This window comes from Perognathus longimembris, chromosome 26, assembly GCF_023159225.1.
Source record: "Perognathus longimembris pacificus isolate PPM17 chromosome 26, ASM2315922v1, whole genome shotgun sequence".
In the NCBI taxonomy this organism is placed as follows: domain Eukaryota; kingdom Metazoa; phylum Chordata; class Mammalia; order Rodentia; family Heteromyidae; genus Perognathus; species Perognathus longimembris.
Window position 1 is genome coordinate 6,870,315 of NC_063186.1, and position 15,020 is coordinate 6,885,334.

General features: G+C 47.4%; 2 protein-coding genes across 3 annotated transcripts in view; one reads left to right on the plus strand and one right to left on the minus strand.

Moving 5' to 3' along the window:
- Acad11 (acyl-CoA dehydrogenase family member 11) overlaps positions 1–15,020 on the plus strand; it is a 30,873-nt gene that overhangs the window by 14,388 nt on the left and 1,465 nt on the right. The window contains exons 12-18 of the mRNA XM_048335011.1: positions 326–464; positions 877–984; positions 1,810–1,908; positions 10,739–10,805; positions 11,368–11,453; positions 12,169–12,240; positions 13,052–13,206. Of these exons, the coding sequence (XP_048190968.1) occupies positions 326–464; positions 877–984; positions 1,810–1,908; positions 10,739–10,805; positions 11,368–11,453; positions 12,169–12,240; positions 13,052–13,206 (726 nt within the window). The remainder of the gene's footprint in view (positions 1–325; positions 465–876; positions 985–1,809; positions 1,909–10,738; positions 10,806–11,367; positions 11,454–12,168; positions 12,241–13,051; positions 13,207–15,020) is intronic.
- On the minus strand, positions 3,353–8,611 carry Ackr4 (atypical chemokine receptor 4). Of its 2 annotated transcripts, XM_048335014.1 has the most exons (3): positions 8,202–8,611; positions 7,049–7,533; positions 3,353–4,995 (listed from the first exon to the last, which is right to left on the minus strand). In XM_048335014.1, exon 3 carries the CDS (start codon positions 4,993–4,995, stop codon positions 3,934–3,936), a length of 1,062 nt encoding a protein of 353 aa, XP_048190971.1. In that variant the 5' UTR covers positions 7,049–7,533; positions 8,202–8,611; the 3' UTR covers positions 3,353–3,933. The 2 variants fall into 2 exon arrangements, with proteins under 2 accessions (XP_048190971.1, XP_048190970.1); XM_048335013.1 differs by lacking the exon at positions 8,202–8,611 and having other exon boundaries at positions 7,049–7,729.

Here is a 15,020-nt window from a genome sequence, read left to right on the forward strand (position 1 = left end):
GTGTAAGACACTGGAATGCATAGGGTAATATATTTGGCACAACTGCACTTACAGGTGGGAGGCAGTCCTTATTAGAAAGCTCTCAAGCACAACTGTCTTTCAGCCAAATTTAAGGCAGACTAGAGGAAAAGGCATTTCTCTAACAGTTGAGAAACTTTTGGTTTATAGTACTAAATGAGCAGCCATTTGATTTTCCACTAGAATGCACTTAAGTAAGACCTTTTCAAATTTCAAAAAGTATAAACACAGGTATCTCTTACCATTAAGTTGCTTTGGGGTCATTGCAAGCCCTTGATGATGTTGGCATGTGCATTTCCCTTGACAGGAAATGGCCAAGGCCGAGGGGCTCTGGAACTTGTTTCTGCCAGCAGTGAGCGGGCTCAGCCAGGTGGACTACGCCCTGATTGCGGAAGAGACCGGAAAATGCCATTTTGCCCCAAATGTCTTCAACTGCCAAGCACCAGGTTACAGGCAGCATTTTCTCTGCTATTTTGAGCAGTGTTAAAATTTTCTTTTATTATATATATATATATATATGTATATATGACGCATTTCTGCACAAAGCCATTGATGTATAGAGTTCGGCCTCTCTCTCTCTCCCTCTCTCTTTCTCTCTCTCCCTCTTTGTGCCAGTACTGTGGCTTGAACTCAGGGCCTAACTGCTTTCCCTTAACTTTTTTTGTTTGAGGTTGGGCTTTACCATTTGAGCCACAGTTCCACTTCTGGCTTAATTGGAGCTAAGTGTCTCCTGGACTTTGCTGCCTGGGCTGGGCTTCGAACCGTGGTCCTCTCAAGATCTCAGCCTCCTGACTAGCTAGGATAACAGGGGTGAGCCACCAGTGCCCGGCAGCAAGCGTTTTTGCTTCTGATGTGCAGATACGGGGAACATGGAGGTGCTGCACCTGTATGGAAGTGAGGAGCAGAAGTGGCGCTGGCTGGAGCCTCTTCTTCAGGGGAGCATCACCTCTGCCTTCTGCATGACCGGTAAGAAGTTCTTCCTGGGGCGCCGTGGTTAGTGGAAGCAGTGTGGGATGTGACTCGGTGGATCAGTCACGTTTGCCCATGAGCAGAATGGAGAGTATTGCTTACACTGAGCCTCATTTTCAATGTTGGAGTCTTTTTTATTTTTGCTGGTCATAGGGCTTGAACTCAAGGCCTGGGCGCTGTCCCTGAGTTTTTGTGTTCAAGGCTAGTGCTCTGCCACTTTGAGCCACAGTGCCACTCTGGCTGTTTTGGTGCTTAGTTGGAGATAAGAGTCTCACAGACTTTCCTCCTTGGCTGGCTTTGAACTGTGAACCTCAGATCACAGCCTCCTGAGTAGTTCGATGACAGGTGTGAGCCACCAGCAGCCCAGCCTTCAAAGATGGATTCTTAGGTGTGCAGAATAAACTTGCCCTCCCCTTCCAGAGCCCCGTGGGACACTCTGGTACCTGTGAAAATAGCAGCAGCAGAGCAGAATTGCAGATTTTTACCTGGCAGTGCTGAAGCTGTGGTCCATAGATAGTGAGGATTGGGTTTTTTTGTTTGTTTTTTTGCCCTCACATATGAAATGCTCATCCTGGCCAGGACCCCAATCAGAATTCAGATCCTGCGCTCCACACTTGACTTCTTCCCTCTCCCGGTGCACAAGCTGGATCTCCATGTCAGTCAGGGAGGTTAGGGGAGGGGCCAGGACGCAGCGCGGACCATTGGGAGATGAAGGAGGAGAAGGGCACCACTGTCCACACAGCTCTCCTCCTCTTACCTCAGCCTCTTTGCAAGCCGGTGATCATCTTCCTACCCCAAAGCCCAGCCCTCGTCTCTTTGCAGAGCCGGACGTGGCTTCAAGTGATGCCACGAACATTGAATGCACCATCCAGCGAGACGGGGACAGCTACGTGGTCAATGGCAAGAAGTGGTGGAGCAGCGGTGAGTGTCCCCCCTCGGTGCTACGCAGTGCCGTGCCGCCTGGCTCTTAGACGATCGTGATCACAAGTGACCAGAAACCCTTAAAAGTCTGCCTTTTCAAATCTAAAAATAGTAGGTAAGAGGAAAGAGAATTTTTTTTTTTTCAAAAGAAAGCTGGGCCAGGTGCCGGTGGCTCACACCTCTAATTCTTGTAACATAGAAGGTTGAGAGCTGGACATCATAGTTAAAGCCAGCTCAGGCAGACAAATCTAAGAGACTCTTAACCTTTAATTAACCAACAAAAAGCTGGAAGTGGAGCTGTGGCCCAAGTGGTATAGTACCAGCCTTGAGCATAAAAGCCAATGAGAATGTGAGGCCCTGAGTTCAAACCTCAATAGCAGCACATACACACAAAACACAAGCTGTAAGGTTTTAATATATGTATATGTATATATACATACATACATATATATATATATATATATATAAAATTGTAGGGTCTAAGTGCATGCCAAACATATATACCAGGCTTTGGGTTTAATCCCAAGCACTAATAATAATGATGGTAGTATTAATAACATAATTTGTTGCACTCCATATTTCTATTGTTTAAAAATATGTCAGCCAGGTGCTGGTGGCTCATGCCTGTCATCCTAGCTACTCAGGAGGCTGAGATCTGAGGATTGTGGCATAAAGCCAGCCCGCGCAGGAAAGTCTTTGAGACTCTTATGTCCAGTCAACCACCAAAAAGCCAGAAGTGGTGCTGTGGCCCAAGTGGTAGAATGCTAGTCTTGAGCAAAAAAGCTCAGAGGCAGCACCCAGGCCCTGAGTTCAAACCCCAGGACTGGTGTGTGTATGGGGGAGGGGGGTGTACATACACACACACCACATACAAAAAAATTGGAATCTACATAACTATGATAATATGAGCATTGCTTGCAGAATACACATGATAAATCTAACACGTGTTGGGAAATTATCTTTAGTTATTATTTTTTGAAAGTTGACAGCCTGGGGGCTGGGGATATGGCAGCCTGGAAGCAAATTCTGTATTTAGAAATGTACCAAGAATGTCTGAAAGGGCCAGAAAAGCTTAGGAGTGCTTTTTGTCTTTATTGAGGGGTGGGGAGTGAGAGGTTGTTAACTGTTACTCTTTCTGAGATCTTATGAAATCCTTTACAAATTAAGAAACAGAGAATTAAGTTTTACTACCCAGGTATTCAAGTATTAAAATAATGCAGGGGACTTGTCCTTACTGTAACACTTAGATAAGTAATTATAAATGCCTCTCAAAAGAAACCTCTTTGTTAGTTTTAGACTATCTTACAGCATAGTGGTTTTTTTTTCCCCCGTCCTGGGCCTTGGACTCGGCCTGAGCACTGTCCCTGGCTTCTTTTTGCTCAAGGCTAGCACTCTGCCACCTGAGCCACAGCACCACTTCTGGCCTTTTCCGTGTATGTGGTGCTGAGGAATCGAACCCAGGGCTTCATGCATGCGAGGCAAGCACTCGACCACTAAGCCACATTCTCAGCCCCCATAGTGTTTTGTTTTTTTTTTAAAGAAGTTTTATTTGGAAGTGATTACAAATTCCCAGGAAGTTACAAGGATGGAAAAGAGTGATAGAGGGTTCCCATCCCCTTTGGAGGAGCCCCGTGGTTTGTCTTACATAATCGTAGCAAGCCCAGGAAGCCCAGGAAGGTGAAACTGGTCCAGCGTGTCCAATTTCAACATCATTGTATAAAGTGTTGATTTATTTAGCCACTACTGTAATCAAGAGAGAAAACGACTCCCATCACCTCTAAGTTCCTTTTAACACAGTGCTTTCATGTATGCCTGTTGCTAGTATTTTCCTATGCTAGTAACTCGAACTTCCATGTTAGACATTTACTGTTGCCTGATCTTGGTTTCTGTCTACCTGCCCCCCACCCCCCCAAGCTGCCCTCTTTGATGTACGTTTGAAACTGGTTTCAGAGCGAGGCAGACGCTTTTGTCTGATGAAAGCACATCATGATGCATGCCCAAGGAAAAGGCAAGGCAGTGTGGCCTTTAAATGGTAAAGGAACTGGTGGGCTCCGTGGGAGCCTCCGAATCGAAAGGGATTTCCTCCCTGGCCTGCCTCCGTCTCCTCCAGGGGCCATATTTCTTGGCCGCCTTGGCAACATAGGTCTTGAAGGAGGCCCCCATGAAGGCGTAGAGGAGGGGGTTGAGGCAGCTGTGGGACAGGGCGATGCTCTCGGTGACCTGGATGGCGACGTCCAGGCGCTTGCTGGCCTCGCAGGTGGTGACCAGCGAGAAGACGCCGTCCACGGCCCGGCAGAACTTGACGATGTTATAAGGCAGCTGGGTGGCGAGGAATGCCCCAACCACAGCCAGCAGCACGCGGAGGGCTCGCGACCTCCTCACGTTGGGCATCTTGATGAGAGTCCTCGCCGTGACGGAGTAGCACACCCCCATGATCAGGAAGGGGACCACAAATCCGATGCAGACCTCCAGCAGCTGGACGGCCGCCTTCAGCCAGGCCCCCAGGTGGTAGGGGAAGACGGGAATGCACCTGCCGTGCGCGTTGACCGTATAGAAAGCCAGCTTGGGGAGACTCAGCAAGAGCGCGGCCATCCACACACAGCAACACGCGATCCAGCAACGCCTCCCCACTCGGGCCTGCTGGGGGCCCCTCGTCACGGCCCAGTACCTGTCCACGCTGATACAGGCCAGAAAGTGCATCCCCGAGACAAAGTTGAGCGTGTACAAGGCCGACGTGACCCTGCACATGGCTTCCCCCAGCACCCAGCCGCGCACCGCATTCACCGCCCAGAAGGGCAGTGTGCAGAGGAGGAGCAGGTCAGCCACTGCCAGGTGGAGCAGGTACACGTCCGTCCTGGTTCTCCGCTTCTTGTAGAAGGCGTAGACGGCCACCACGGTGGAATTGCCAGCCAGCCCCGTGACAAAAGCCACGGCGAAGAAGGCAGGGAGGAAGACTCGGGCAAACTGCCTGACTTCTTCCTTCACACAGACCACCTCGTACTGACCGTAGTCGTGGGTGCCGTTCAGCTCCCCCTCCTCGTAGTAGTAGTCGGCCGACTGGTTCCCATCCAGAGCCATGGCCCCCATCTACAGGGTAGAAAGAACCCAGGACGGTGAGCTGAAGACCACCCGAGAGCAGGCCTTGGCTCAGCCAGGCCTTCACCCCTCCTTTCCCCCGAGCCTCCACTCTGGCTCTGCTCTTTCTGAGCTCTGAAAAGGGCTCACAGGAGCTGTATCAGATTGTAGGCCCAAGACTTGACATCCATCATTTGTCTTCAGAAGGGCAGTTTCCCCAAGACCAAACTCAGGCCTCAAATTGAAACCCCTCTAAAGATACCAAATTAATAAGTTAATTAAAAAAAACAAAACCCTTAGAGCTAGATGCTGATGGTTCACACCTGTCATCCTAGCTACTCAGGAGGCTGAGATCTGAGGATCACAGTTCAAAGCCAGCTCGAGGAGATTTCTGTCTCCAGTGAACCACTAGAAAACTGGAAGTGGAGCTGTGGCTCCAAGTGGTAGAGTGCTAGCCTTGAGCAAAAGTGCTCAGGGACAGCGCCCAGGCCCCAAGTTCAAGCCCCAAGACCAGCAGCAGCAGCAGCAACAACAAACAAAAGTCCCTTAGAATGACACTCAAGGTCCCTGGGTGGTAACTCCGTGCCAACATGTCCCTAGCACCTCCCTCCTCATAGGTGGCCCTATGCCAAGCTGCCAGCAGGTGGCAGCGTTCACGCCCTTTCCTGTAAGTGCCCCCCCCCCCCCTTTTTTTTTTTTGCCAGTCCTGGGGCTTAGACTCAGGGCCTGAGCACTGTCCCAGGCTTCTGTTTGCTCAAGGCTAGTGCTCTACCACTAGAGCCACAGCACCACTTCTGGCCTTTTCTATATATGTGGTGCTGGGGAATTGAGCCCAGGGCTTCATTAATGCAAGGCAAGCACTCTAGCACAAGGCCACATTCCCAGTCCAAGTGCCCATTCTTAATGAACCTGGATATTCTCTCTCCAAAGAACCTTGCCACACCAATACAGACCTGTCTGAGAACTGATCCCCTCCCATGGAGAAGACGATTCCCCCAGAGTAGGAGCTGCTCCCTTTGTGATGGTACGGAGCACACAAACGGCTCGGAAAGCATCTGTGAAGCTACTGGAGCTTTGCCCGCAGGTGAAGTGACTGCGCCACGTGAGCTCCGAGCACCACAGAGGAGGAGGAGAACCTGGCTCAGAACTCACAGCTTCTAAAGCCCACGGGGCAGTGACTCTCAGTGTCTCCATGGCAGCACTGAATTTCGTTTTCTTCACCTTGTCCCCCCACCCACCCCCACCATCCTTACGGGCCTCTTGACCTTCCTGTGGGGGTGTTTTGTCCTTTGAAGAATCTCAACGAATCTTATGGAATCAATCCTGAAAACACTATCTCAAAGCAGCATGCTAACTTACTTTCAACAGTCCTAACCCTTCTAAAGAGCTCTTTGTGAAGGGGAAAAGCAAAACGAAAGCTTTTTATTAGGCAAAAGCCAACAATTTTGATTCCTTCTTTCTTATTAGCGCATGTCAGTTGTCCAAAGGACTTTCATTGCGATGTTTCTGCCACACGCACATACTTTGATCACACTCACCCCTGCTGTTGCTGCAGGGTGACTTATCATTAAGGTCATTTGAAAAATTTCCAATCTGGGAGAAGATTACAGTCTTCCCTTTTTATGCATTAATTATTAACATAATATGAACGTAGTTCTGTCTGTCACCACAGAAATCTAGAGCCTGATAATATGCAATACTAAGAACAGTTAACTCTACTAACAATGCCAGCAAATATGAGTAGGAATATAAATTACTTGCAGAAATTATCCTTGCTGGCAAATATAGACAAAAGCATTTGTGAATGCTTTTTATAATTATTATAAGAATAAAACAATAATGTTTACAAAAGAAAGCAGACAGACACCAAAACCTATTTGCAAATTGACATTATTTTCTTGTGCTATACTCACGTTTTCATTTCAAGTTTGTGTACAGCTGTTACTACACTGCTGCTTTTTATACATGTCAATGTATAAAATTTCATGCCTCAAGTCCTTCTGTGTAGAGGTAGAAATGCAAAACCACATTGGAGTCAGAATGAGAAAAGAAAGAAAGAACCAACCTGTTTAATTTATCCCAGAGCTGCAGGCTGGAGTGCAGACGAAAAATCAAAGGACTTCGCTCTCTCTCCTGCTAGTTTTGTTTTCGTTTAACACCCCGCCTTTATCCAAGAGAGCCTTCCTGAAATTTAACCACTTGAGCACTCAATCTTTCCTCTTATGGCAAACCAGCCCTGTGCGTAAAGTCCAGACTCTTCAAGTGTTCCAGGATACAGATGGGGACAAATACCATTTCACCTCCCAAACTGCAGAGCTTTGCTGGTTTTCGTCCTGAATCTAAACTCTCTTCATGTAACCTCCTCCCTTCTGGGAGTGGAACACAGGCCTTCAACACCCCTTTGTCTGGGGAGGCTGTCGTGGGACTTCCAAATGCAAGCCAGAGATCCACACAGGCAGCGCAGCCTTCTTGTAATTACACTTGACTCTCTTCATATTTGCATGGCCGTTGCCTGACTTCTTTTCTTATGCAAGGCTGGCCTCTGTCCACCTGCAGAAGTTATTTTAGATACATGCCATTTTCTTCTGCAACAGATTGGGTCTAGCCTTCTTGTTGATGCACAAAGAGGCTCCCTTCAGGTGCTAGTGGCTCACACCTGTCATCCTAGCTACTCAGGAGGCTGAGACTTGAGGATCATGGTTCAAAGCCAGCCTGAGCAGAAAAGTCCCTGTGAGACTCTTATCTTCAATGAACCCCAACGAGGCTTCCTGCAGTGTAGCCACCACTCCATTAATTGTACAAAGGATTTCATTATGGCATTTCCATACATGGATTTAATGTACTTTGAGCAAATTCACCCCATTACTTGTTTGTCAGTTGAGGGGCTTGAACTCATGGCCTGGGTGCTGCCCCTGAGAGCTCTTTTGCTCAAAGCTAGCACTCTACCACTTTGAGCCTCAGCGCCACTTCTGGTTTTCTGGTGGTTCAGTGGAGATAAGAGTCTCCTGGACTTGCCTGCCCAGGCTGGCTTTGAACCCCAATCCTTAGATCTCAGCCTCCTGAGTAGCTAGGATGACAGGCGGGGACACCAGCGCCACCTCCATTACTCTCACTACTCTTCCCCTTTTTTTCAGATTCACCCCTTTCACCCTCTTCTTTCATCTTCCTTGTGCACTGATTTCCTCCCCCCCCCAAAAAAACAACTACTGTCCCCCTACCTTTATGCAAGATCATGATGTCTCTTTGCTTTAGACTACACTCCCCACATGAGAGAGAACATGGGATATTTGTCTCTCCTGGTTATTGAATTTATTATGATCTCCATCCAGTGCCATCCATTTTTTTCCCTGCAAACAAAGTTTACAAGTGGGAATTTGGTTGTGAAAGGATACTTAACCTCATAATGTTATTTTATTCCACCTTCAACTGTGACTAATGTTAGAATGGAAACTAAGGGAAATCTGACTTTTTCACACCAAGTTCAGTATTGGTCGGGGAAACACCCACAAGAATTTGTGGGTGGTCAAATAGGATATTTTAAAAATTTTTTTCTCTATATTTTTGGTGCCAATCCTGGGGTCTGAACCAGGGCCTGGACACTGTCCCTGAGCTTTTTTTTGCTCAAGGCTAGTGCTCTACCACTCAAGCCAAAGCTGTACTTCTGGGTCTTTTTGGTACTTAATTGGGGTCAAGAGTCTCATGGACTCTCCTGCCTTCAAACCACAATTCTCAGACCTCAGTTTCTGAGTGGTTAGCATCAGTGGCCTGAGCTACTGGCTTACGTGATTTTTGTTGTTGTTGTTTTATCACTTGACTGTTCTTCATCTACACGCAATGGTCATCTTTTCCTTTTTTTGTTAGAAAATAACTTTAATAACTATGTGGTTTTAAGGGCCCAAGAACTTAGAAATATCGTGCAAATATTCAGGAAGATGGCATTTTTTCCTCCTGACTCAGTCCTGGCACTTGAACTGTCTCGGGACACCACCGAATCTGGCTTAAAAACAGAAAAATGTGATCTGTGCCATCTGTTTCCATTCACGAAGCTCCATTACATAGCAGACATGTGGAAATGTTCTCCGGCCTCTTCCTCTTTCCTCTTCTGTATCTCATGTCTGACAATTTGCAGCCTGTTCTTTAAAATGACATAAAAGGAAAAACACTTTAATAAATGGGTTTCTCAGCCTCTGCCAGGTTCTTTCTGCTCATAGCTAAGAGATGATATATTTGTGAGGCTTTTCTGAAAGGTCAAGGTTAAGCAAAGGTGTATGTAATTTTCTTTTAAAAAAAACATGTTAAATTTAATGGAATGCGAAACATCCCTCTTCCTTTCAATCTAACAGCTTCCTATCCTATTTTATCTAGTAATAACATGATGTTGCAAATACCCAGACTGGGTAGAGAAAATAGTTTTAATCTTTATCTCCTACATAATGCAGCCATAACTTACTTGTTGGGGAAGAAAATGGGAGAGGCAATTGTGCTGAATGTATCTGGTAGCTGATGATAACTCAGTGCCATCCACTCACTGGCCAAACTTTATTTTCAGATTTCCTGTTCCATTAGTAAGAACTCTCTCCCTATCTGGACTTAGATAAAACCTTATCTAAGGGTTGGGCCCAGATTGTGACTTAAGAGAAACCAGTGTGCATTTCCTGCATTGTCAGCTCAGGTGTGCCCTAATCCTGCCAGCCCCCCCTCCCGGGGGCTGGGGGGAAACCCTCACCCCTTCTAGGAACTTCTGCCTCCCCTCCCTCCCTCTCTGATGAAACTGCTCCAGGGACTCAGGAAAGAACTCTTCTACAGCCCGCAGCTCTACTACTTGCAGATGAAAAGGAAACCCATCTTATATCTCACCCAGCAAGCCTGTCCATGTCCTCCTAATGGGCACGGAGAAATGTATGTACAAGCTAGCTGGCTCACTTTCAATTATTACTGTTGCCCAATTAGAGACGAGAACAAATGAGAAACCCTCCAGTGCACTGCCTCCCGCATCTGCACCTGCCAGCGCCGTGCCCTTTCCTGGTTCCCCAATTCCAGTAATACACCGCCTTCTCTCTCCCAACAGGTTCCCTGTGCAGGCTGCCATTGGATCTGAATAGGAATGACTTGGCCTCTTGGAATGTGGATATTTATTTTAATTTGTAAAACATGTTAAACGGTGTGGGTGTGCTGTTCTCAGCTTTTTTCTGCTTACAGCTGGTGTTCTACCACTTGAGCCAAGACTTCACTTCCGGCTTTTTGCTGTTAATTAAAGAGATTTGTATGCCTGGGCTGGCCTTGAACCTCAATCCTCAGCTCTCAGCCTCCACAAGTCTCTCTAGCCAGGAGGACAGTTGTGAGCCAGTAGCACCTGGCTATTGGTTTAAATCTTCAAATCCTTTTCCTGCGTCCTTCACAGATGAATAAACAAGAGCCCTGCCTCTGAAGGCACATGCAGGGGCTCGGGAGACGTGCTATGAACGGGGGGCTGCCTCGTTGTCTTTGGGGTTACAGCTGCCTCATGCTCCCCAGCTCCTGGTTACTGGGACATGGCAGCTTTTGTCGATGCAATCCACTCTCATCCTCGGCTAGCCATATTTCTTGGGTGACGTGCGGCCTTGTGCAACATGTTATTACTTCCATGAATCAAAGATTTTGTTTCCTCCCTCATTTTTGTTTCTTTTTTTATTGTCAGAGATAAACTGGGAAAGGTTAGACCCTTCAGGGTGAAATCATTTGTAATGCTTTCTGCTCCTCTCCTCCCTGCGTTTAGGAGCCGGGAATCCCAACTGCAGAATTGCCATCGTTTTGGGCAGAACCGAAACTACAGCCGACTCCAGGTAAGAAGATGATTTTGAGTGAGAGATCTATTTAGAGATCAGAGTCCATCTTCCCATCAGTGTAATTTTTATGGAAAACACACCCACTTGGGCTCACAAGGCATTATCAGATAATGTATGAGGTGAAATGTTGTGTATTTGTATTTTGCAAGTATTTTAGCTTTTTATTTCATTTTTTGTGCCGGTCCAGGGCTTGAACTCTGGGCCTGGGTGCTGTCCTTGAGCTTTTTCTGCTCTAGATTGGCACCCTACCACTTGAGCCACAGCTCCCTCCCTCTCTCCCTCCTTCTTTCTTTCTTGTGCAGGTTCTAGGGCTTGAACACACAGGGTCTGGGCACTGTCCCTGAGCTTTTCCTTTGCTCAGGGCCAATGCTCTACTACTTGAGCCACAGCTCCACTCTGGCCTCTTGTGGTTAATTGGAGATGCGACTCTCACACTTTCCCACCTAGGTTGGCTTCAAAGTGCCATCCTCAACTCGCAGCCCCGAGTCGCTAGGACAGGTGTGAGGCTCTCGTGCCCTGCTCAGCACGCTTTTGCTAACACTGCTTTCCCGTCCTCTAGACACAAACAGCACAGCATGATTCTTGTTCCAATGGACACTCCGGGAGTGAAAGTCGTCAGGCCCTTGTCGGTGTTTGGCTACCTGGGTAAGTGGCCAGTAACCCAGTCCCACATCCGCAAGCAGGAAGACAAGACACAGGACTCATAACCCCAAAAGGAAGAGCCAGCGTCTGCATGAATGATGTGTGTCCCGACAGCCCTCCGAAGGTGCTGGTAAAGTTCAGGGCACAGCAGATAAATTGAGGCCCTACAGCCTCCTGATTTCCAAGAAGAGACAGTGTTAACAGGGCTGTCTGTAATTTCACTTGGACAGGAACAGGGTGTGGAGTTAGCAGGAAATAATCCCCCAAAACTTGGTGGGTAACAGACAAGGGTGGTGCAAAGACAAGAATCTGTCTTGAGGCCATTCCAGTAACAGGAAAACTCTGCGTCCCCTCCTCCCCCCGAATTGAATGCAGTGTGTGTGTGCAGTGTGTGTGTGTGTGTGTGTGTGTGTGTGTGTGTGTGTGTGTGTGTACATATCATCTCCAGAGAAAAAGTAATATAGAACAGTGAAAAGCTCTAAAGCCAAGGGTTGTTTTTTTTTCCTTCCATAATCTGGAAACCTTAGAGACAAATAAGAAAAACCTCTGGAATAAATGATTTTTTAAAAAAATGCCCTCAACCTTAGCCAGTTGTTGAGTTTTCTGAAGAGGAGGGTCCCTGCCATCTGGGTTTCTAAAGCCCTTCTTCATACCTCAGCCGAGTGTGTGTGAGTGTGAGCTCATTTTTCTCTTGGAAACCGTGTCTTCTGTTCCTCAGATGAGCCTCACGGAGGGCATATGGAGATCCATTTTAACCGCGTGCGCGTTCCCGCCAGCAATTTAATCCTAGGTGAGACAAGGTTGGAAAGTTCTGCTCCAGTATGGTCGGTGACTGTCTTCATGTCTAAATCTGCAAGAGATGGACAGTCATCGTCGGTTATGTTCCTGTCTTAGATGTACCATTTACCGAGGTCAACTTTTCCACTGTGGATTTTATTACATGGGACAATGGGTTTTCTTCAAATAGTAGATGTGGTTTGGTATTTTGTATCAGTTAAAAACAGAGCTATATACCAAGGTTGTTCAATTCAGAGCAACCTATTTTCCTAAGCCATACTTGGAGGCTTTTTCTATTTAAGAAAACGTGAGTCATTTGTGAATTCTAGTCTTACTTGCTCAAGGTAGGTGGCTGAATGTCGCTAACACGCAAGCCTGGAACGACTCCATCCTGGGTCTTGCTAGAATCTCAGCCAGACTTCATGGAATATCTCAAACACTGTAAAGAAGGCCACCCACCCCCCACCCTACCCCCCACCTCTGCCAGTCTGGCCCTGACATATTGCTCCCCAATCTCTCCCTCCTTTGCCTGTGTCCTGGATTCGGAATTCCCAGTCTTCTGTTTTATTTACCTTTGTAACTGTTGTAGCACAAAGTAGCTTGTGCTTTACATGCAAGAGACCCGTCTTCATTTTTGTTCAAGTATTTGAAGATGAATGACTTTTAACACAGAAATCAAAATTCACATGCATGTACAATGAAACCTCATCCTAGAGTTGACTTTCCCCCCAATCAGACGGCCGTTTCTGGTGCGGGCGGGACATGGCTTTCTCGGGCTGTGCGTGGGCCGGGCCCTTCCTCACAGTCTCTCTCCTTGCTGACAGGCGAAGGCAGGGGGTTTGAGATTTCCCAAGGCCGCCTGGGACCAGGCCGCATCCATCACTGCATGCGATCAGTAGGCGTGGCCGAGCGTGCCCTGCAGATCATGTGCGAGCGGGCGGTACAGAGGAGCGCCTTTAAGAAGAAGCTCTATGAACACGTAAGGGCTTCAACTGAAGGCCTGGGCGCTGTCCCTGAGCTCTTTCACTCAAGGCTAGCGTTCTATCACTTGAGCCACAGTGCCACTTCCAGTTTCCTGATGGTTCATTGGGGAGAAGAGTCTCATGGGTTTTCCTGCCCGGGCTGGCTTTGAACCGTGATCCTCAGATCTCAGCTTCCTGATGAGCTAGGATGACAGGCGTGAGCCACCAGCACCCAGGTCTGGTGTTACTTATTGTTTCAGTTTATCATAGCTGCATGTACCCCAGTGGCCTTGAACAAAACGATTCCCCCGTGAGGGTCCTTTCCCTGCAGCATACCTGCCGTCTGTGTCTAGACACAGCCTGATCAGAAGTCTCTCTCTTCAGGAAAGGGTCAGTGCGTTTGCAGTGCCTCCACACACGCCAGCGTTGTCAGACTCATGGTTTCTAGAAAACGAGGCTTCCCAGTCAACTGAGCCCCGCAGTGGGTGGAGGGAGGACACAGGGAGGGCGAGCAAGGACATCTTGAATGCACAAAGGTGGCCTGGCCAGCGCCACTGTGAGTGGTGTTTAGTGCTGCACTGGGAGAGAAATGGCTGTCTGGCCTTCAGCAAATTCAGTGCATCTTGCCAGGCAGGCCTGAGGTTTTAAACAACATGCCTGTCTTCACTGGAAACTTCCAGCATCTGGCATAAATAAATGAGCTGGCAGAAACCAAAAGAGATGTGTGAGCATGTCATAAACAAGAAACCTGGGCCAGCTTTTTTTTTTCCTTTTCCCCCAGTTTGTAAAAGTAACATTTAATTTCCCTGAATTGGAGGACTCCTTCCAGCTGGCTTCTCAATGATTCCAGGCTCTCCAGCAAAGTTTCATCTTAGTAAAGACACTTGGCGATTTCCTAAAGCCTTCCCCGTCCACCCATGTAATGCTCTCTGCAAATCTATTGTCTGTAAATATTTAGCCCAGAGCAGGAGAATGCATTCCTCTTATCTATTTCTGGGAAAACTAAGAGGTAAATGCCTTTCAAGTCTGTTCCTGAAGCTGTAATTACCCAGACTTGCAGCCAGCCAACCAAATACTCGAGGTCGGGTGCGTGTTTGAAGTGGTTAACTTGGAGTCTTGTTTCATCCCGAGGCAGGGCTACCAAACAGAAATCATGAGTCACAAATGTAATTTTAAAAGTCTTGTAGTCACATAGTCACATTTTATTTATTCGTTTTGCCTGGGGCTTGAACTCAAGGGTCTTTGCACTGTCCCTGAGCTTTTGTACTCAAAGCTACCAGTTGAGCCACAGCTCTACTTCTGGCATTTTTCTGGTAGTTAATTGGAGATAAGAGACTCACAGAGTTTTCCTGCCCAGGCTGGCTTTGAACCCTAGTCCTCACATCTCAGCCTCCCCAGTGCTGAGACCACAGACAGGCACACATCACCTCAGTGGCTTTGTAGCAACATGTTTAAAAAATATATTCAGGGGCTGGGGATATGGCCTAGTGGCGAGAGCGCTTGCCTCATATACATGAGGCCCTGGGTTCAATTCCCCAGCACCACATATACAGAAAATGGCCAGAAGTGGTGCTGTGGCTCAAGTGGCAGAGTGCTAGCCTTGAGCAAAAAGGAAGCCAGGGACAGTGCTCAGGCCCTGAGTCCAAGGCCCAGGACTGGCCAAAAAAAAAAAAAAAAAAAAAAAAATCCAAAGGAAACAGACGAACTTGGTCTTTAATTTTTAAAACTCTTAATTTTGAAAGACTCCACTGCTCTATCTCAAATGTGAGCCCCATGCAATGTATGTAAAAAATATCAGTGAGGTTACTTTGCAATCCTTTAAATCTGAGTG